The sequence below is a fragment of the Rana temporaria genome, chromosome 4 (genome assembly GCF_905171775.1).
Source record: "Rana temporaria chromosome 4, aRanTem1.1, whole genome shotgun sequence".
NCBI classification, from domain to species: domain Eukaryota; kingdom Metazoa; phylum Chordata; class Amphibia; order Anura; family Ranidae; genus Rana; species Rana temporaria.
This window is the reverse complement of record NC_053492.1, coordinates 440,801,588-440,825,068: the sequence shown is the minus strand read 5'-3', so window position 1 is coordinate 440,825,068 and position 23,481 is coordinate 440,801,588. Positions and strand designations below refer to the sequence as shown.

The 23,481-nt window shown below is 44.1% G+C and overlaps 1 protein-coding gene across 1 annotated transcript in view; it reads left to right on the top strand.

Moving 5' to 3' along the window:
* MRPS10 (mitochondrial ribosomal protein S10) overlaps nucleotides 1-17,590 on the top strand; it is a 31,342-nt gene extending 13,752 nt beyond the window's left edge. Inside the window, exons 3-7 of the mRNA XM_040351510.1 lie at nucleotides 11,018-11,093; nucleotides 13,178-13,317; nucleotides 15,134-15,242; nucleotides 17,002-17,091; nucleotides 17,175-17,590. Coding sequence (XP_040207444.1) covers nucleotides 11,018-11,093; nucleotides 13,178-13,317; nucleotides 15,134-15,242; nucleotides 17,002-17,091; nucleotides 17,175-17,234 — 475 coding nt within the window. The 3' untranslated portion in view covers nucleotides 17,235-17,590. The remainder of the gene's footprint in view (nucleotides 1-11,017; nucleotides 11,094-13,177; nucleotides 13,318-15,133; nucleotides 15,243-17,001; nucleotides 17,092-17,174) is intronic.
* The last annotated feature ends 5,891 nt before the right edge of the window (nucleotides 17,591-23,481 follow it).

Here is a 23,481-nt window from a genome sequence, read left to right as displayed (position 1 = left end):
TCTCTGAAAACTTTATGCCCAAGTCCCTTTCCCATGCCTGTATAAAAACTAATTCTTGGGGTGCACTAGAGTCAATCAATAGATTGTACATATATGATAACATATGTCTCTTTGGTTCTTTCTTTAAGCAGATTTCTTCAAATTTCGACGGTGGTCCTATCTCCTCCTCTCGGATTTTTAGAGAACCTATGAAGGTTCTCAGCTGATTTCGTCTCCATAAGTCTAAATCCTCACCGTATGCTTGTTCCATTTGATCGTTATGCATCACATGATTATTGGTCATAAAGTGTGTCAGTCTGCTAATTCCCTTCCGTCTCAGATTGTTAAAACATCGGTCTTTAAGACCTGGCTCAAAGCTTGGGTTGCCCAAAATGGGTGTCATTGGACCGATGTGTTTCAGCAAATTTGTTTTCTTAGCGATCTTTCTGATCACTCTAAGAGTGGCATTTATCGTTGGGTGTTTTTTTATACTCTGAGGAATCTTGCTTTCTGCTATCCATGCCAATCCTTCTAATGGAATGTTGCACATCTCACGTTCCATATTAACCCATGGTTTGTCTTCCTGATGTGTGCACCAGTCTGCTATACGTGCTAGGTGCGAGGCGTCATAGTAGCCTATGGGGTCTGGAAGTCCAACTCCCCCCCTTTCTTTCGGTAAACTCGGTATGTTCCTCCGCACTCTTGCAGATTTACCTGCCCAAATAAATTTCATAAATCTGACTCTCATATCTCTTAGAAATCCCGTCGGTATTTTTATTGGTAAGGTCTGGAACAGATATAGTATTCTTGGCATTAAATTCATTTTTACTATATTAATTCTGCCGAACCAAGAAAAAATTTCTTTGTCCCACTTTTGTAGGTCAAGTTTAATTTGTTTTATCAAAGGAGCAAAATTTAATTCAAAGATCCTACTTATCTTCTTTGGTATCTTAGTCCCTAAATACTCTACATGAGAATCTGTCCATCTAAGGGAGAAATTAGCTGTTAATTGTTGTTTCATCCGACTCTCTACCTCCACTCCCATAGCTTCCGACTTGTTGTAATTTACTTTAAAGTTAGATATGTCTCCATATCTTTTTATTTCTGCAAATAGGCATGGTAACGATGTTATTGGGGCGGTTATTGTGAACAGTAGATCATCGGCGTACGCTGCTACCTTGTATTCTTCTCCCTTACCTCGTATACCTTTTATATCTGTGTTTGCTCTAACAACTCTCAGAAATGGTTCCAGTGAGAGGATAAATATAATAGGGGAGAGGGGGCATCCCTGTCGGGTTCCGTTCTGAATGGAAAAGCTATCCGATTTTATCCCATTTATTTTTACCCTTGCAGTAGGGCAAGAGTAAAGACTCATAATCCAATTCTGTAATCCCCTTCCTAATCCTATATGTTGCAGTGTCGCTTTTAAAAATCCCCAATCCACTTTGTCAAAAGCTTTTTCCGCATCCGCCGAAATAATGATTAGTGGCTTATTAAGTTGTTGGGCTAGATGTATTGTACTTAAAACTCTTTGGGTATTTTCTCTACCTGGCGTGAACCCAACCTGGTCTGCGTGTATCAGGGCGGGAATATACGTCAGAATTCTATCGGCCAATATCCTTGCGAAAATTTTTAAGTCCACATTTAGCAAGGATATTGGGCGGTAGCTCGCGCACTGAGCAGGGTCCTTACCATCCTTGGGAATTACTGCTATTTCTGCCATTAGAGTTTCCGCCAGCATCCTATGTCCGTCACGAATTGAATTGTAAGCCGAGATAAACTTAGGCGCAAGCTTTTCTGCGAATATTTTATAATATCGTAGTGTGTATCCGTCAGGGCCTGGGGCCTTTCCCAGTTTTAATGATCTGAGGGCACCTAAAAACTCCTCTCAAACGTTTCTTGTAGTTTTTCACCAGGTTTGCACACACTGGAGGAGGGATTTTGGCCCACTCCTCCACACAGATCTTCTCTAGATCAGTCAGGTTTCTGGGCTGTCGCTGAGAAACACGGAGTTTGAGCTCCCTCCAAAGATTCTCTATTGGGTTTAGGTCTGGAGACTGGCTAGGCCACGCCAGAACCTTGATATGGTTCTTACAGAGCCACTCCTTGGTTATCCTGGCTGTGTGCTTCGGGTCATTGTCATGTTGTGGAAGACCCAGCCTCGACCCATCTTCAAAGCTCTAACTGAGGGAAGGAGGTTGTTGCCCAAAATCTCGCAATACATGGCCCCGGTCATCCTCTCCTTAATACAGTGCAGTCGCCCTGTCCCATGTGCAGAACAACACCCCCAAAGCATGATGCTACCACCCCCATGCTTCACAGTAGGGATGGTGTTCTTGGGATGGTACTCATCATTCTTCTTCCTCCAAACACGGTTAGTGGAATTATGACCAAAAAGTTCTATTTTGGTCTCATCTGACCACATGACTTTCTCCCATGACTCCTCTGGATCATCCAAATGGTCATTGGCAAACTTAAGACGGGCCTTGACATGTGCTGGTTGAACCTTCCGTGCCATGCATGATTTCAAACCATGACGTCTTAGTGTATTACCAACAGTAACCTTGGAAACGGTGGTCCCAGCTCTTTTCAGGTCATTGACCAGCTCCTCCCGTGTAGTCCTGGGCTGATTTCTCACCTTTCTTAGGATCATTGAGACCACACGAGGTGAGATTTTGCATGGAGCCCCAGTCCGAGGGAGATTGACAGTCATGTTTAGCTTCTTCCATTTTCTAATGATTGCTCCAACAGTGGACCTTTTCTTTATCGTACATCACGGGACACAGAGCGGCATTCATTACTATATGGGTTATATGGAGTACCTTCAGGTGTAGACACTGGCAATCTCAAACAGGAAATGCCCCTCCCTATATAACCCCCTCCCATAGGAGGAGTACCTCAGTTTTTACGCCAGTGTCTTAGGTGTTAGTCATGGTTTAGCTTGCCTCCGCATCCTTGGGATTAGGTGAGCTACCGGTTCTGTCCAAAAAAGCCTCAGCGCTAAAGTGGTCAGTAACCGGACCCCAAACCCTTGGGGTATAGCCCATAATGCTTTTCTTTTTAGAGAGCTGGACCCTGGGCCCAGAACTTAGAAACCTTTGCGTACCTAAAGTTTTCTGTTGCCAGGGTGCTATATGGGCCCAGGACAGTGGATCCTTCATAGGAACCCAGGGCCTGAAGGTCTAGACATCCCCACGGAGATGGGGGAAGATTGGGCCTCTTGCTTGGCAAAGTCCTGCGGCATGGAGCAGGTAAGTGAGGGGAAAACTTGCGGAACTTGGTTCTTAGCAGGTTTTTTTCTGGGGGGTCACAGGGGACATGCCTAAAGTTATGCACTGCATCTGGCAAACTAGTCACATATCATAAAGATAGGATGGCTCTCTATGTATTATTCCCCATAAGATGTGACCTCCCTTGTAGTGTTGGAAAAGCATTGAGTGGGGCCTGTGTTATATAAAAATATATGTGTGTGTCAGAGAGCTTTGCTTACCTGCAGGCCTCCAGGCGATGCTCCATTCAGTCTTCCTCCTCAGAGCCTGCAAGCAGGCAAAACGCTGGCCTCCTCATGGTTCCAGGCTGCAGGCTGCAGTTTGCTGGAACAGAGAGGTCCCTTCCTCCCAAAATCCCCCCCCCCCTCCCCCTGTCGGGAGGGGCATTTCCTGTTTGAGGTTGCTGGGGGGGAAGGGCGGGTCAGTGGCTTAAAGGAAGGGGCGGCCCTTCCTTGTTTGTTCCATCAATACTTTGGAACTGAGGAGAAAGACCAGAGCGGTAGCACGGGGCGCATAGGACACACAGTGGCCAGAAAGGATATTGCAGTCTTCAGAGGACTGTTTTGTCAAGCCTAGAAATAGGCTGTTTCTTTTCCATCTCATAGTTTTTCTTTGCAATACTACTCAGGGGGACAGAATGTTTTTTCTTTCCTGGATTTGAAACAAAAACGAAAAAAAAAAAAAAGTCATCTAGGGGAGAGGAAGCATTTTTTTATCCCCCAAACAGGTGTTTGGACAATTAACTTTTATAGTTCCAAATACCAATAGGTAGCAGGTGTACCTCGGTATTGTACCATGGTATGCCGCTGTTTTCCCTACAGGGAGCCTTGGGGCCATCGGGATCTGGGGCTGGAGCTGACGCGGGTCAGTCCAACCCTAAGATGGTCACGGAGGAGGTATTACTCACCTCTTTAAAAGAGATGCAGAAAAGCATGGGAAAAATGATATCCGCAGCTATGCGGGGCAGTAAGCGGAATAGATCTCCGTCGCCCGAGCGTGGACCCTCAGAAGAGGAGGTCCTTTCCTCAGGGGAATTGGACGACCTCTTGGACACGGACCAAGTAGGTTCAGGGATCGAAGACCCGGATACAGAGGAGTCTGGGGCAGTCTCCCTGAGGGAGAGCTGGTGGATTCAAGGATTGTCGGACTTGGTCCATAGGACATTCAACTTGCCAGTACCAGATCTCCAGGTATCGACGGTTTCAGCTTTGGGCTCACTGAGGGCGCCTCAAAGCAATGCTGTGTTTCCGATCCATCCTCTATTAGAGGGAATTTTGTTCCAAGATTGGAACAAGCCAGATAAGATCTTCTTACCACCTAAAAGGTTCTCTGTCCTATATCCTATGGAAGAAAAATTTTCCAAAAGATGGGCTACTCCTGCAGTGGACGCAGCCATCTCATGTGTTAACAGATCGTTAACATGCCCTGTAGAAAACATACAGGTGTTCAAGGATCCAGTTGATAAGCGCTTGGAAGCACTACTTAAGAACTCCTTCACTACTGCAGGGGCAGTAGTACAGCCAGCTGTGGCTGCGATTGGGGTCGCTCAAGCATTATCGGATCAATTTAAGCAGATGCTTAAACTTATTCCGGCCCAGCAGGCAGAAAAATTTTCGGATGTCCCTAAGGCCATATGTTTTACGGTAGACGCAATCAAGGATTCTATCCAGCAAGCGTCACGTTTATCGTTATCCCTTATCCATATGAGAAGACTCTTATGGTTAAAAAGCTGGGAGGCTGAGCCCCCATGCAAGAAGCTCCTGGTAGGGTTCCCCTTCCATGGAGGACGACTCTTCGGAGAAGACCTAGATAAATACATTCAGACCATTTCAAACGGCAAGAGTACTCTCTTGCCAACTAAGAAGAAGGTTCAGGGACCTGCGTTTAAACGACAGTATTCCCCTGGGCAGGGGCCCTCTAATGCCAAGCAGTATCGACGGCCTCCTGCAAAAGCAAACTTCGGCTTCAACAGCAGATCACAAGGACAGGCTGTTAGAGGCAAAAGGCAGTGGTTTCGCAAACCAGCAAGACCAGCCCCCAAGCCAACCTTATGAAGGGGCGCCCCCACCCACGAAGGTGGGGGGAAGGCTGCGACTCTTTTCAGAGATTTGGGAAGCCAGCATTCCCGACGAGTGGGTACGGTCTTCCGTGGCCACAGGCTACAAATTAGATTTCCTAAGGTTTCCTCCTCCTCATTTCCAGAAGTCGAGGATTCCAAACGATCCGGAAAAGGGAGCCGCATTAAGATCGGCATTAGATCATCTACTTTCCCAGGAAGTAATAGTAGAGGTACCAGTCCTGGAACAGGGGCTGGGTTTCTACTCCAACCTATTCATCATCCCAAAATCCAATGGAGATGTCAGGCCAATTTTGGACCTAAAGATGGTAAATGCATATCTAAAGATCCGCTCATTTCGGATGGAATCCGTGCGGTCAGCAGCTGCCACACTCCAGAAGGACGACTTCATGGCGTCCATAGACATAAAGGATGCCTACCTTCATGTTCCAATTTATCAGCCACATCAAAGATATCTACGCTTCATGGTGGCTTCGCGTCACTTCCAATTCGTGGCGCTTCCCTTCGGGTTGGCTACGGCCCCCCGGGTGTTCACGAAGGTCCTAGCTCCAATCCTAGCCAAACTAAGGATCCAAGGGGTCACGATCCTAGCATACCTGGACGACCTCCTAGTCATAGATCACTCGTCTCCCGGCTTGGAGCGAGCAGTGGCCCTCACGGTCCAATACCTCGAGAGGTTCGGCTGGGTCCTAAATCGAGAAAAGTCAGCTTTCCAGCCCACAAGCAGTTGGAATATCTCGGCATGAGATTAGACACAGAACAACAAGGAGTGTTCCTACCTCTGAGGAAGGTAAAAGCCATCAAGGAATTAATCCTACTGGTTCTAAGCAAGAAAGAACCGACTATTCGCCTATGTATGAGGTTACTAGGCAAGATGGTGGCCACATTCGAGGCGGTACCATACGCCCAGAGCCACACTCGCATCCTACAGGCAGCCATCCTGTCAGCATGGAGCAGAAGGCCACAGGCCTTGGATATCCCGTTGCCGCTCTCATCAAGAGTCCGACAAAGTCTGTGTTGGTGGTTAGACCCTCAGAATCTACTGAAGGGGAGGTCTTTCAGCCCAGTGGCTTGGAAGATAGTGACCACAGACGCCAGCCTGACGGGCTGGGGAGCAATTTTGGATGGTTGCACTCGCCAAGGTACTTGGGCAAAGCCAGAGAAGCAGTTGCCCATCAACATCTTGGAGCTCAGAGCTGCTCGACTAGCCCTCAGGGCTTGGACGTCAAAATTGCAGGGGTTCCCGGTGAGAATTCAATCAGACAATGCCACGGCCGTGGCACACATAAATCACCAAGGGGGAACCAGGAGTCAAGCCGCTCAGAGAGAGGTGAGCTTGATTCTTCTATGGGCAGAGGCTCATGTGCCCTGCATATCGGCAATATTCATTCCAGGAGTGGACAACTTTCAGGCGGACTTCTTAAGCCGCCAGACTCTATGGCCGGGGGAATGGTCTCTGCATCCACTAGTCTTTCAAGCACTCTGCCAAAGATGGGGAGTGCCGGACGTGGATATCATGGCATCGAGACTCAACAAGAAACTAGACAGGTTCATGTCCCACTCAAGGGATCCGATGGCCTGCGGAACCGATGCGTTGGTTTGCCCTTGGCATCAGTTCAAACTTCTTTATGCGTTTCCCCCGCTCCAGTTACTACCCCGCCTGCTCCGCAGGATCCGGGTGGAGCACATACCAGTCATCCTGGTAGCTCCAGCATGGCCCAGAAGGGCATGGTACTCACTAATCTTAAGGATGGTAGTGGGAGACCCTTGGACTCTTCCTCTACGGCCAGACCTGCTATCGCAAGGTCCGATCCTCCACCCTGCCTTACGGCATCTAAATTTGACGGCCTGGAAGCTGAATCCCTGATTCTCAGGGGTAGAGGTCTGTCTCAGAAAGTAATCTCTACCCTAATTAGAGCCAGGAAACCGGTCTCTAGGGTGATTTATTACAGGGTCTGGAAGGCCTATGTAGGCTGGTGTGAGTCCAAGCGATGGCTTTCTCGCAAATTTACCATCGATAGAGTATTAAGTTTTCTCCAGCTAGGAGTGGATAAAGGATTGGCATTAAGCACAATCAAAGGACAGATTTCTGCTCTGTCAGTGTGGTTTCAGCGGCCGCTGGCCACCCACTCGCTGGTTAAGACCTTCCTTCAAGGGGTCTTACGTATTAGACCTCCAGTTAAATCCCCGCTTTGTCCGTGGGATTTAAATCTTGTTCTGTCAAGTTTACAGAAACAACCGTTTGAGCCGTTGGCTGATATTCCTTTGGTTCTACTGACAAGGAAGTTAGTATTTTTGGTTGCCATAGTTTCCGCAAGAAGAGTTTCGGAGCTGGCAGCCTTATCCTGTAAGGAACCATATCTTGTTTTTCATAAGGACAGGGTCGTTCTCCGCCCTCATCCTTCCTTCCTTCCGAAGGTCATATCCAGTTTTCATTTGAACCAGGATTTGGTATTACCATCCTTCTTCCCTAAACCTACTTCCAGAAAGGAAGGGTTGCTGCATACCTTGGATATTGTCAGGGCCATGAAGGCCTATCTTAAAGCTACAAAGAAGATCCGGAAGACAGATGTGCTGTTCATTCTACCGGATGGGCCCAAGAAGGGGCAGGCAGCTGCAAAGTCCACCATTTCTAGGTGGATTAAGCAATTAATCACTCAGGCCTACGGCTTGAAAGGGTTGCCTCCTCCAGTATCATTAAAGGCTCATTCTACTAGAGCCATGGGCGCCTCCTGGGCAGCACACCACCAGATCTCTATGGCTCAAGTTTGCAAGGCGGCAACCTGGTCTTCTGTCCACACGTTTACAAAATTCTACAAGTTGGACGTAAGAAGGAATACTGATACTGCCTTCGGGCAGGCAGTGCTGCAGGCTGCAGTTTGAGACCCTCGGATTCCGGGGGCTCCTCTTGTTCGAGTTAAATTTAAAAATTTTATTTTTCTCAACTAAGTTGGATTTATTATGATTTGAGTATATCTCTAAATTAAATCCTTTTTGTCTTGGAGATGTTCTCCCTCCCCTCATTGTAAGCATTGCTTTGGGACATCCCATATAGTAATGAATGCCGCTCTGTGTCCCGTGATGTACGATAAAGAAAAAGAGATTTTTAATACAGCTTACCTGTAAAATCTTTTTCTTGGAGTACATCACGGGACACAGAGCTCCCACCCCTCTTTTTTGAGGACCATTTTGGGAGGCATACTGCTTGCTACAAAACTGAGGTACTCCTCCTATGGGAGGGGGTTATATAGGGAGGGGCATTTCCTGTTTGAGATTGCCAGTGTCTACACCTGAAGGTACTCCATATAACCCATATAGTAATGAATGCCGCTCTGTGTCCCGTGATGTACTCCAAGAAAAAGATTTTACAGGTAAGCTGTATTAAAAATCTCTTTTTTTCACCAAGCTGCTTGGCAATTTCCCCGTAGCCCTTTCCAGCTTTGTGGAGGTGTACAATTGTGTCTCTAGTGTCTTTGGACAGCTCTTTGGTCTTGGCCATGTTAGTAGTTGGATTCTTACTGATTGTATGGGGTGGACAGGTGTCTTTATGCAGCTAATGACCTCAAACAGGTGCATCTAATTTAGGATAATAAATGGAGTGGAGGTGGACATTTTAAAGGCGGACTAACAGGTCTTTGAGGGTCAGAATTCTAGCTGATAGACAGGTGTTCAAATACTTATTTGCAGCTGTATCATACAAATAAATAGTTAAAAAATCATAAATTGTGATTTCTGGAATTTTTTTTTTGATTATGTCTCTCACAGTGGACATGCACCTACGATGACAATTTCAGACCCCTCCATGATTTCCAAGTGGGAGAACTTGCAAAATAGCAGGGTGTTCAAATACTTATTTTCCTCACTGTAACTGTATTAACAGGCGGTGATTTTCCTGAGCCCATGCAGTTATGTCCGTCACAGAATCACGCCTGTTTTTAATGAGGGCTGTCCGAGGACCCGAAGATCATGGGCATCCAATATTGCATTTCGGTCTTGTCCCTTGCGCACAAAGATTTCTCCAGATTCCCTGAATGTTTTGATGATATTATGTATTGCAGATGATGGTATATTTGCAGTTTTTGCAACTTTACATTGAGGAACATTATTCTGAAACTTTTCAGAGATTGGTGAACCTTGTCTCATCTTTACTTCTGAGACACTCTGACTCGCTACGATTCTCTTTATACCCAATCATGTTACTGACCTGTTGCCAATCAACCTAATTAGTTGCAAAATGTTCCTCCAGCTCTTCCTTGTTAGTACCACTTAAGCTGGCCATACACCATACAATTTTCTAATGACATTTTCTTTAGATTTACCTTCAACTATATAGTGTAAGGGCCTGCCTGATTGCATGCAAATGGAAAGTGTTTAGGTTTGACCTCATATTATATGGTTTTGGTAAATCTAAAGGAAAATTGTATAATGTATGGCCAGCCTTACTTTGCCAGCTTTTTATTGCCCTGTCCTAAGGGTTTTTTTTTTTTTGGAACATGTTGCTGCCATCAATTTAACCACTTGCTTACTGGGCACATATACCCCCTTCCTGACCAGAGGACTTTATGCGATTCGGCACTGTTTCGCTTTAACTGACAATTGCGCGGTCGTGTGACGTGGCTCCCAAACAAAATTGACGTCCTTTTTTTTTTTTTCCCACAAATTGAGCTTTATTTTGGTGGTATTTGATCACCTCTGCGGTTTTTATTTTTTTGCGTTATAGACAAAAATAGAGCGACAATTTAGAAAAAAAAAATTTTTTTACTTGTTGCTGTAATAAATAGCTCAATTTTTTTTTTTTTTTTTTTTTTTTTTTTTTTTCAGTCTAGGCCGATACGTATTCTACATATTTTTGGTTAAAAAAATAAAAATAAAAATCGCAATAAGCGACTGGTTTGCGCAAAAGTTTTAGCGCCTACAAAATAGGGGACAGAATTATTATTATTATTTTTTACTAGTAATGGGGCGATCTGCGATTTTTATCGGTACTGCGACATTATGGCGGACACTTCTGACACATTTTTGGCAACCATTCACATTTATACTGCGATCAGTGCTATACATATGCACTAATTACAGTATAAATGTGACTGGCATTGAAGGGGTTAACACTAGGGGGTGCGGGAGGGGTTAAATGTGTACCTTAGTGAGTGTTACTAACTGTGGGGGAAGGGGACTGACTGGGGGAGGTGACCGATCTGTGTCCCTATGTACAAGAGACACAGATCGGTCTCCTCTCTCCCTGATAGGATGTGGATCTGTGTGTTTGCGGGAGCTTGGTGGACATCGCGGCCACCAGGCACGCGCATCGGCCACCCAGTGATGCGGCGGGCACGCGCCGCGCTCGTGCCCCCCAGTGGCCAGGAGGAGTGGAGGCCGTAAAAACACGGCGGCTCAGAGAATTAGAACCACCCTGCGGCCGTATAAAGTCGTACGGCCATCGGGAAGTGGTTAAAAATTATCTTGGTACATTTGATTTGTTTTCTATTTTGAATAAAATATAGGTTTATGAGATTTGCAAATCTTTGCATTCCGTTGTTTTATGTAGATTTTACACAGCGTCCCAACTTTTTTGGAGTTGTATATCAAGCAGGTTAGTCAGACTATCCAATAAGGATGAAAAGAAAAAACACTCAGGTTGTGTGATACAATATTCTCCAATCTGTTTTCAACCGATGGTTCTCTTTGTAAACAGGGATACAACCACCGCTGGAAGTGCACCGCCTGCTGTCCCCCAAGCAAATGACATACATGCCAATGTCCGGAAGCTGGTAAGTTGCCGCCATTCCCCTGTAAATGATGTTCCTTGTGTTATGCAATACACGGCTAATGCATTGCTATATACGCTAGCGATAATCATTGTGTTCTGCTGGCCTGGAGGAACCCCATGACCCTCCACCAGCAGAACATAATTGCGCTGCAGAAGGCATTCCTCCATCAGTGCTGCCTGTGTAAATGGGGGAATTAAGAAATCTTGTTACCTTTCACCTGTGATGGAAGGAAAGAAAGTCGAGTAATCTATACGCTGCCTTAGACCTAGGGTTGTCACCTCATCCCTTTAAAACAGAACACATATTAATTACACAGGTTCTGTGGCTAATTAAGGTGGTAATTAGACTCATTTGGTGCCTTACCTGCATTAAATTAGCCTCAGAACCTGTGGAATTCATATGTGTTCTGTTTTAAAGGGATGAGGTGGCAACCCTACTTAGACCCCATACACACTATTAGATTTTCTGCAGATTTTTGTCTTCGGATTTACCAAAACCATGTAGTGCAAGGGCCTGCCTGATTGCATACAAATTGAAACTCTTAAGGTTTGACCTCATATAAGGTTTTGGTAAATCTGAAGACAAACATCTGCAGAACATCTAATAGTGTGTATGGGGCTTTAGTTTGATTATATTGTCCTGGGCTCCTCCTCAGACTTTCCTGTTCTGTTGATTGGATGGATCAGAATGATGTAGTTCCTGTGTGTACTTAAGTAGTGGGAGCTGTGTAGGTGTGGTTCAGTGTACAGTGGAACCTCGGATTATGAGCATAATCCGTTCAAGGATAATGCTAGTAATCCAAAGTACTCCGCATATAAAGCGAGTTTCCCCATTGAAGTCAATAGAAACGAAAATAATTAGTTGTGCATTGACTTCAATGGCATGCAATACCGCATGCAGCCAGAGGTGGAGGGCGCCGGAGAGCCTCAGAAACGGCCCGAGGACACCTCAGCAAACCTCGGATAGACTCCGTTCCCGAGGTCAGCTGAGCTGTCCTCGGGCCTTTCCGTGCATTTTTGAACGGCGCCGTTCGGCTCCAGCGCCCCCCACCTCAGGCCAAACACGGTACTGCACCGCTTTGGCTTGAATCGTGTTTGTTTCACGAGACAACATTCGCAACCAATTTAAGATTTTTAAAAATACAGTGCTCGTATTGCGAAACACTCGTTAACCGCGTTACTCAAGTCAAAGGTTCCACTGTATATGGTTTGCAAGCTTGTGAGGAGGAAGCTTTTATTGTCGCAATTTTTTGTTTTTAAAGTTCCACTTCAAAGATCGTATCCTATTTACCATTTCCTTTTTAATTCAATAAAAAATAAAATGAAGAGTTGTTTCCCAGAATCCCTGGGGTGAGAACTGAGTGCAGAGAGGGTTACCGATTGGCTGCCTCTGCCTGAGCATCCAATCAATAAGACTTCCTGCACACAGACTCCACCCTGTGCTGTGTACTGAGAAGGGACATGAGCTGAAGAAAACCCATCCTAGAGATACTTTTAAGTGAGTGTAAAACAGGTAATCATTGGGATTGGCGACACTTAAGTTAACTTTCCTGAAATAGCTGGACTGTCTCTGATGGCCATATACTGTATGGGTACATATAGTTGGTACAAGAATCTGTAATCTAGAAATAAGTCAAACAGTTCCTCTTATGTAGATTGGGTGGGTCTACTTCCTGAATCTGTGTTGTCACCAGTCGGTTACAAACATCCAAAGCAGGTTTGAATTTGATTTATGCCCAAAAAGCATTGCAGACACTTCTATATGCAGTGGGTGAGTGTGGAAATGCCCATCCTGCATTACTCACAGGAAGGCAAAAGTGTTTCCAGTCTAACTCACTAATGGCTGAATTAAAAGCTGGAGCACTGAGCAAGAAGGCCGTGTTTGCTGTATGCAGATCAAGGTGTAGTATTTAACTGGAATGTACCTTTACAATGATTAGGAGGTGCTGTTTGTGCCCTTCTCGGTGTGTGGCGTTCTGAAATTGCACCAGGGTTATATAGACTCTTTCATCTCATACTGCTTGCAAATGAAGACGGCAGGACACCATAAAATTGTTTCAGAATCATTTATTTTTCTATGTACAGATAAGCAGAACTGATGAACCAGACATCCTGTATAAGAAGATAGAAGTGTTAGCAAAAGGCCATGACAAAACTGTTCTGGACAGCTATGAGCAGTTTACAGTCCTCGCAGCTAAAGAACTTGGCATCGGTGTGGAAAGGGTGTAAGTATTGCAGTTAAATAAAGCTTTTTGCTATAAAGCCTGTGCAGGTTAAGTGCTTTACTGTAGACTTCAGTAGCTTTAAATAAAGAGGTTGTAACCCCCCCCCCCCCCCCCCCAAAAAAGGTCCTGTTCCTTTAAAGCAGGTTAAACAGCACAGTGCTTGTGCTGTCTAATCTGTCCCATTCTATGCTGTAAAAAAAAAAGGGGGGGGTAATCCTGCCTGTTCCTGTGTCCCCCTAGGTGAAATGACCACGATAATCATGGCTGCTGATCCATGATACAGTGGTCAGTTTATGTGCCTCCATCATCCTGCTGTATTCGTCTCTCCCCCTCCTTCCCTCCCTGCCTGTCAGCTCTTGGTGTGTTGGCAATCTCCTCACCGTCCCTCCTGTCTCTTAGTAGCTGGCAGTAAAGTGAGAAAGTAGGATTTTTGACAGTCCCATGTTCTAATAAGGAATACTAAACAGTGTTAATGTTTTTTATATATATATATATATATATATATATATATATATATATATATATATATATATATATATATATAAAAATTATGCTACTAAATGCCTTATTTCAGATTGCCTATGTGCAGTCAGGTGACCTCCAGCCGCTCTCCTCCCCTGATCGAAGGGCTGCATGGACATCACAGGGATCATGTGACCTCCCAGCTCATGTCAGAGGGAAATCTCAGCACCTACTGCTGTAGCCCTTAGACCACTGACCTAATAATATGATCGAGTTCCCAAAAGAAAAAATCAGGTACCAGTAACAAATTTAAACGAAATTAAGCAAGCATCCTTTGGTGTCTTCACTTAGACAGGACTTGAGAATTAAGTTTAAGGCTAGACTTGCATTCTACAACTCCCTAGATTGGCATAAGCCCTCATTCATACTGAACACGGGTTTTAAACCTGCGATTTAAAAAGACATCTCTGCGGGTCCATGCACAGATGTCTATTGAAATCGCCAAAAGTAGTGCAGGAACTACTTTCAGAAATCGGTGCACCGTTTGAGACAGTGCTATTGCCAAGAATAGGCTGCGATTAGACATGTCAAATCACGCCAATGTGAACGGGGGCCAATAGACATATCTGAGTGACAACTAAAACATTTTTCGAGTCCTTTTTAACAGCTTTAGTTTGTGTGTTAACTGTAATTCAGGAACCCAAATGGTGACACAAAATAAAGATCAATGGTCCACAGTTTGATAAGAATATTCATTTATAAAGGTCCCAAAATAATGGCCAATAGTTGAGGTGACCGATTGAACACCTCTGATCTACACTGATATTGGTAAAACACCTTTCCTCTAAAGATGGATGTTGCCTGCACTGCTATGACTTTAGCCAGTATTCTTCCTCTTTTTAAAGCTATCTTTTGGATGTTTAGAAGTCTTTGAGTTTTAATGTGCATGATTTTCAGATAATTTTATTTTTTTTAAATGTAAGGAGAAAATGTCGATGCTCCAAAAACAGCAATTGCAGTTAATTAGATATCAGTCAGCCAATATAATTGTCAGTTTAAATCTGTTTTTTGCCCGATACGTTTTCTTAACGGAAGAAAAATAGAGCTTTGATCAGTTTCAAAAAACTGATGGCGGATGTAAATGGATGATCATCCATTTACATCTGTTTTTCCAGAGAGATGCATTGATGTCCAACTTTTTTCATCCATCAGCATGTGTGAAAGAGGCCTAAGGGTTGCATTCTTCTTTTCTACTTATTAAATGTCTTTCTCTGTCTGGCTTTTACTGTTGCTTGAAGTTGTGTTGAGCCTTACTTAATTAAAAACACTTTTTTTTGGGATGTGTGTTTTTAAGGTATGAACCGAAAAGAAAAATGGAGAGATTCACTCTCTTAAAATCCATACACATTTTCAAAAAGCACAGAGTGCAGTATGAAATGAGGACACATTACAGGTGCTTAGAGGTGAGAATTGTCTATTGTAAATTTATAAAGAAAAACTAAAAATTTAAATGTGAAATTACCACAAAATTCTGTTTTTAAAACCATCATTTACTCTGAGGTAGACAACACCCAGCATCCTTTTTTAATTGTGTATATCCGCTAACTTGATTGTGCATATTCAGTAAATGATCTTGCTGCTCCCCGAAAAAAAATGTTTTTTTGCAGCCTCTAATTTAGTTTATTGGCAGGAAGAGACTTTATAGCCTAGGCAGAATTCCCACCGGTGTGAATGACAGTGGCAGGAATCTGCTGATTTCTGGCACCTGTGAGCAACTAGCTGCAGCCACCAAGCCCTGTACATGTTACACTTCAATGGCAGATCTCTGACAGCAACAGCTAGCCATCATCAATCACTGCAGGTAATAGCTGGCTATGCAAACAGCCGCGGATAACTGCAGCTGCCAGAGGCCAGTCATTGAAGTGTACAGGGCTCAGCGGCCGCAGCTAGCCATTCACAGGTGGCAATAACATCAGCAGATCCCAGCTGCATCCAAAAATGCTGCCCTAAAACCTGGCAGCAATGCCATACAGAGCAGATCCCAAAAAAATGTACCACTTTGGTTCCAAACCTGTATATACGTGGTAATGGGGCTTTACTCCCGAATGGGTTTGAGACATGAAACTTCCTGTATGTTTTCAAATATTTGATTTGACACGTTTGTGTTGAAGTGTGATATAAGCCAAAGGGCCCCTTTCACACAGGCGCTTCCACTAAGTAGAATCCGCTTGCTCATGGGGGGGATTTGTCCACTGGGCAGGTAGATCACAGGTCTGTGTCTGCTCTGCAGGACCACCATGCGTTTGTTTTTATCGGATCAGATGGTGGCAGGTGTTGGCAGACATCCACCGCTCTATAGAAGAGACTGAAAGGTCCGATCAGGTCCACCTGAAAAACTGACAGGCGGACCTGATCAGACAACCTGTGTGAAAGGGGCCAAACTTTGACGAAACCATGTATACTTTTTTTTTTTTTTAAGGCCACAATGAAAAGTATGCCAGTTCTTCCTGATTGTACTGACCATCCTGTTGGGGCCCTAGAAACATGTTTTTTGTGCCCCATATTGCCGTGTTGTTACTGCTGCAGAGCAAAATCTCATGCATCTTCAAAGAAAAACTGCTACATGCGCTCTCCCCCCCCCCCCCCCCCCCCCCCCCCCTTTTTTTTTATGTGTCTGCATCATCATGGCAATGGCCATGCGACGCTTTGCAGAAAGCACGCTGTAAACACAGAAGTGGCAGTGGAGGAGGGGTTAGTGCATCACAGAAGGAGGAGCAAGGCAAATCACTAACCCTAATGTGATGGGTTTCCTTAAGTTTTAAACCCCACTGCTGCCCAAAAATATACATTGCAAGACAAAAAAATGGTCTTTAAATATGTATCTTAAAAACTGTGATGTTAACAGGATGTTTTTTCAGCAGTGACAGGGTCTCTTTAAATGTACTTATAGTATTATATACGGTGACCTCTGCTAGTTGCCTGGCTGTCATGTATGGTTTCAATATTTTCTTGATTGCTGCCCCAGAACCAGCATGGGCAGTAACTTGAGCCTACTGGATACACTGAATTAACACAACAGCCAGTAAACTAGCATCTTCAGGAAATTTCACCAGTGGCATATTTTGACACAGGTTTACTTTTATGATGCTCTGTGCATGTATATTAAACAGTTCTTAGTGCTTCTCTCCTGCTGTTATATGGTTTCCTCTTCCCTTATTTCAGCTGAAACACCTGACTGGGAGCACCGCCAATCTTTACTTAGAATATATAGAGCGCAATGTCCCAGAAGGAGTTGCTTTAGAAATCACAAAAGTGAGTATTGATGTTTTTATATGAACAAGACTTGTCAGAATCGGTAGAAGTGCACTAAATGTATGTATTGTTTTCACCCACAGACTAAGATCGAGAAGATACCAGATCATCTGAAAAGTCCAGTATGGGATACAGTGAACTGAAGAGTAGGAAGATCAGTATTGAGTTTGTGAAGTTGTATTTATATTGTAATAATAAATCTTTTCCCATTTATTTATTTTTGCAAGTTTTATTTATTTTTAAAAGGCCACAGTTCTACTTTAAAGAGGAGGTCCATCACTTTCAAGTGCAGCGAAAAGATTTTACAAATGTGACCTGCACAACAAATGAGGACTTTCATTCAGTCACAGGAGACCATGATCCCTTTTGGTGTTGCAAACTAACCCCTCTTCATCAAGGCCTGTCACTGTTGGCTTGATGAATGGGTCCTTATATGTCAGATCGTCTTCTCCAGAGACATTAAAGTGGATGTAAAACTGATTCATGAAATTTGACCTGAGCACATATTTGTAGTGTTTTCTTATCCCTCTCCAAAGCACTGTGTCCCGTGTCTTTCTGCTGTTTCATTCCTCTGTTAGCATAATAACCTCTGACAAGTTCTCCTACAACTAAGATAAAACCAACCCAAATTTGTGTTGGGGTGGGTGCTATAAATAGATTAGCAGAGAGCTTGTCTGTTCACAGCACATTTCTTCCTTCCTTTGCCTATGTGGAGGAGGGTGGGGGTGTCTTTTCTCCAATCAGCTCTTACAGTGTATGTCAAGAATCCACTCCTACTGCTGAACGAGGAAGTAAAAATTCTAACACGGTGTTAGAACTTTAAAGAATATACAAAGCTTAACAGATTTTCATGTAAAACTTATGTAGGGAGATTTGTTTTATCTCTGTGTATCATCTGAGGCTGTTCACTTCACTGGGGTAATCCATTTCTTAAAAGATCTTCCAGTATGGCTGATGATGAGAAAACCGCTGTAGAAGCAGCACTCGCCTTCCCAAAAAAGTCAAGTTTATTTGTTTTTAACAACAACGTCAAATACTCAGATTTTATTGTTTATGCTCAACTCCTTTAGGCCCCATGCACACGAGACGCTATTACAAACGCCTCTAATCTCAGCTTTTCAAAGGCAAAAACCGGCATTTAAAACGCCCGTTTTTGCCGCGAATTGCGCGGCGTTTTACCGCGATTTGCGGCTGTCAGCGTTTATCTCAAACACTGTAGACCCTCCCCAAGCTCAGAATCAAACTATTTGTGCCGCGTTTTGCGTCTAAAACGCAAAAGCTGAAAGCTTCTGAACCCAAAATTTTGGGTTTGGAAAAACGGCCCTAAACCCAACTGCTTTGAAACGCCAAAAAAACGTGATCGTGTGCATGGACACATAGGATAACATTAAAATGCCCAAATGCCTCTGAACTCGAGTTTAGCAGCATCTCGTGTGCATGGGGCCTTAACCCATGATGGTATACGTGTTTTATTATGGTGTTATTTTTTAAATTGCAGTGTCAAGCTTTTAAATCCTATATCCTATACCTATACCAGCTGCTGGACACGTCTCAATGGGAGCTAAAATGCACTATATTTAATCTAGAGGATGCCATCTATAATGATATGTATGGCTAAGCCACCTTGTATTCAGAAAAACTGTGAATGCGATTGAAATGCAAGCTAAAAGCCATTCTGATGCTCTCAAGTTGTTTTAAGTAAAGGCAGCCTACAGACAAGCGTTATCACCTTTTGCAAAGCTTAAAGGAAACCTGTAGTGAGAAAAGTATGGCGGATGCCGTTGCTAATGAGAGGTTGGCAATGCAGCTCTTGCACTTTTCTCAGCCCAGGTTTCTTTTTAACACAGGGGGAAGAATCACACATTGGAGGCATACATTAAGAGTTGACAGCAAGTCTCTGATCGCGAAGCCTTACCTGATAGTGAAAGCCCAGAGGATGAGCACACAGATTAAAAGAAAACAAATTAGTCACTCTCACCTTAAAAAAAAATGTCTCTGGCAAAGATCTTCAATGGTCTGCATAATATCTTCAATGTGCTTCAAAGGGTGACAATAATAGCAACAATAGCATCATTTTTTTTTCATGTTGACAGGGTACTAACAATAAGGCTTGATATCAATTTGCACAGCAGAGTGGGGGACACCACAGAAGCTAAGGCAGCCTACTGCAATAGGGACACGGCTGGCTCTATTTATTCTTATTGTAGATTAGCGTATGCCCACACAAGAGGCAGCCAGTCATGATAATGCCCTCTTTTTACTTCACCAGGAACATGACTGAGACATTCAGCTGGGTATTCTATAAAAGTGGCACAAAGAAAACAAAGTGTGCCCATTGCATTTTTATCGTGTTTACTCTTAAAGAGCAACTCCCCTCCTCTGCCCACAGCCCTGACCATAATCAGTAGTTGTGCTCATGGCAGCCCCCCCCCTCCCTCCCTCATATTGCTTGGAGTACAAGTCTCCCTATGAGGATGAACGGGTCACAATGAGTATTGTACAAAATGAAAAGGTAAAAAGGAGCCAATTGGGGTCAATGTTTGAGGTATGATTGCCGGATCATGCCTGAAGTGTGGGTGCAGGCAGTCTGCACTCAAGACTTAAAGCGGATCTTCAGTTTTTTTTTTTTTTCAACTCTCCATTAAGGCTGCATTCACACCTTAGCGCGGCGTTTTTTACCGCGATTTGCCACAACAAAACGTGGCGTTTTTCGCTGGAGGGGTGATTTACACATTGTCGGCTATGCCGAACGCCGCAGCCGTCTGAAAGAAAGGGTCAGGGACTTGTTTTGAGCTTCAGGCGTACGGCGTGGAGATGTGAACCATCTCCATAGAGAACAATGTTAAATCACCCCTCCAGCGTATTTTAGGCTGCAATAGCGTCGGGCTTCAGGCGTTAAAACGCCTAGGTGTGAATGGAGCCTAAATCTTCTGCCCTTGTTTATTTAACTTGGGATAGTAAAACTATTTTTTTCCAGTAAATACCTTTTATACAGCCCACTTCCTGTTTCTTGTCTGGCCCAGAGGCGATTTAATTTGCATGTGCTGCACTATATAAGTTCTTCACTCACTCACTCATTAGCCCAGGCCTTATAACATCATGCATAGCTCTCTCACTCTTGTGAGAGTTTGGCAAGAAGGGGGGTAAGTCATAAGAGGGCAAATGAAAGCTGGAGGGTTGCCTCTTTGTAAATCCAGGAAGTGAACAGAACAGGCAGCCGCTTCAGCCAGACTCAGTGGAGGGAGATTTCTGCAGCATATTTGGCAAGTACAGAATCACAGTATATATAAAATCTGCAAAGTGGTTGGAGGGAAGCTTCAGAATGGCAAGGGTGGGGTGTTTTTATTACAAATTGTGAGCAGACTGCAGTTACTCTTTAACCAATGGTAATGTTAGACCCAACATTCCTATTCCTGATATGTACCTGCTGTACAAAGCAGCATCCCATTCCTTTGTGTGAAATTGCTGTTGTTCCTGACCAGGCCTCCGCTTTCCAATTAATAATGTTTACCTTTCAATTCTATTTTAAACAGAATGGGTTGTTTTACAAGGTGAGGTTTTTTAATGTTTGTACCATGTTTCCTTAATGGTTTATATACACTATCTTTAAAGAAGTTACCCTAGAGGGTCATCTGTATTTCACTGTAGTCATTGAGCCTGCTGTGAGTAGCACAATAAGGACTAATGTCTGATCTGCTTATGTAATAAGATGATATTGCTGCCGCCACCTACAGTTATAATTGTAATACTATAAGTAGAAACAAGACATTAAAGGGGTTGTACAGATAAAAAAAAAATGTTTTCCTAAATAGCTTCCTTTACCCTAGTGCAGTCCTCCTTCACTTACCTCATCCTTCCATTTTGCTTTTAAATGTCCTTCTTTCTTCTGAGAAATCCTCACTTCCTGTTCTTCTGTCTGTAACTCCACACAGTAATGCAAGGCTTTCTCCCTGGTGTGGAGTGTTGTGCTCGCTCCCTCGGACTACGGGAGAGTCAGGACACCCACTAACACACAGCTCCTTTCTCCATCTGCAATGTAGAGAGCGTCCTGACTCTCCTGTAGTCCAAGGGAGGGGGCGAGCATGACACTTCACACCAGGGAGAAAGCCTCGCATTACTGTGTGGAGTTACAGACAGAAGAACAGGAAGTGAGGATTTCTCAGAAGAAATAAGGACATTTAAAAGCAAAATGGAAGGATGAGGTAAGTGAAGGAGGACTGCACTAAGGTAAAAGAAGCTATTTAGGAGGGAAAAAAATTACCTTTACAATCCCTTTAAGGCCTCATGTACATAGCATGTTTTTTTTTTTTTTCCCCCTCCCCTGGCCGCTTATGTTCCAGGGGGGAAAAAAAACACATTTAGGCACAGTAAACACTTGGGCATTCATTCCATTGGATGGAATAATAATTTATTCTGAGCACTGGAATAAACCCCCTAAGAGCTTGACATGCCTAATACTAAAGCACATTTAAGCACATCAAACACGCTTTGATGCTGGAATGCTCCTCTCCTGAAAGTGCTGGCCCTGGGGGGGGGGGGTATTTCTGCCTCTATATGCCTGTGTGCGAATCTGACAGGCTGGTTGTACCCAAGTAAATTGATGGATTAACTTGGGTACACTTAGCCGGTAATACATGGTTTGAATCCTGACTGGTTCCTGCTGAATTCTCCCACACCAAGACTGTGATAAAGGCATGGGCCAAACACTAACATTCTAATCACTACAAGCTTCCCTTGCCATAAGAAATGGTGGTGTTTTCACCTGGAATTACTTCTATAAGTAGGGAAAAATAAAAAAAATTGAATGTAAACACATTTTAGTTAATCAGATTTAAATCTCTCTCTGTCCCCAAGTTCCTTCATTGTTAGTAGTGAAAGGTCAAATCTACTGTTAGGTTATTCATGGAATGCTGTGTGCGAGATTACTCCGAGCTGAATGTCCTCTTTCCCCTCAAGGGAATGCTTCTGCTTAGAGGTCGACTGATATGGGTTTTTCTCTGGCCGCTGCTGCTATTTAGAAATCAGGCGGCCGATATATGATGCCGATTTTTGCAGCTGATATTTTGGACCAATTTTTGAATGGGGATGCATTGTGGAGAGGGATGGATGGTGCTGAGGATGCGTTGGGGAATGGGGATGAAGATGAGAGTTCCACCTAGAGTCATCCTCATCCATTTTCTCAATGCCAGCTTGTCAGCCTCAGACAGGTTTCCCTTTAAAAAGAGATTCAATAAAGTCTGCAGGGGTGCACAGTAGCACATAGGGTTGTCCCGATACAATTTTTTTTTTTTTTTTTAAGACCAAGTACAAGTACCGATACTTTTATTTAAACACGTGTCAGTATTTTTTTTTTTTTTTTTTTTTAACAATGCTTTTAGTTTTTTAAGGGAGTTGGTGGGGACAGTGTCAGTGGTTTTTTATTTTATTATTTATTGGAACTATTTTTTTTTTTTATATCAGCCCTGCTGTGGGGGCGCTATGGTGAGCTCTTTTTCTCAGCAGCCTCAGCTGAACTGAAAATGAATGGAGAGAAGACATTCATTAACTGATACATTGTAATCACAGCAGGTTACAATGTTTCAGTTATGTGAATGGACAGAGTCCGTAAAAACACTGACTCTGTCCATTCAGAAAACAAAGGAGCCGGGTTTACTGGCTCCTACCTCCGCTCTCCATCCTGGCAGATCTAGGGGGACGGCAGCACAGAGGGGACAGCCGCATGGAGAATTACACAGCAGAACGGAGGGGGACTGGAGGAGGATAGGGGACAGTCAGCCGTGATCCTGTGTGGAAGCGAAGCACCGATCACCGCTGAAAGCCGTGGGGGTTGAGAGAAAGGACCGGCTGTCAGACTTTTAAATCTATACAGGGTGATCAGTGCTTGTAACTCCCCCACCGCACTGATCACCCTAACTGCCCAAGTATCGGGTGAAGCATCGGAGCATTTGCCCGAGTACAAGTACTCGGGCAAATGCTCGGTATCTTTACCGATACTAGTATCAGGACAACCCTAGTAGCACACATTAAATCTTTGCGACTTACGCTCCATCCATGCTGGTATCTATCTGCATGCACCCGATAGGGCTAGATGCATGCAGATAGACACTGATCAGCCAATCACATAACAAGAAAAATAGACGCAGCCAGCCAACTCCTCCTTAGCAGGGAAGGAAGCGCTAGCTAGTGTTGGCCACAATCACCTGCTGGGGGGAGTTACTAGTCGGCTTTTGACATGCTAATGAAGTATTATTGTTCCTCTGCTACAGGCCGCCGGGGGAGGGGGGGCAGCACGGTGCCAGTGAAACTTTCCCCTTCCCTTTGATATAGTGACTGGCATTGTGCGGGTGAAGAATTAATTTCACATGCGGGAGCGGGGCCCTGGTCAGTACT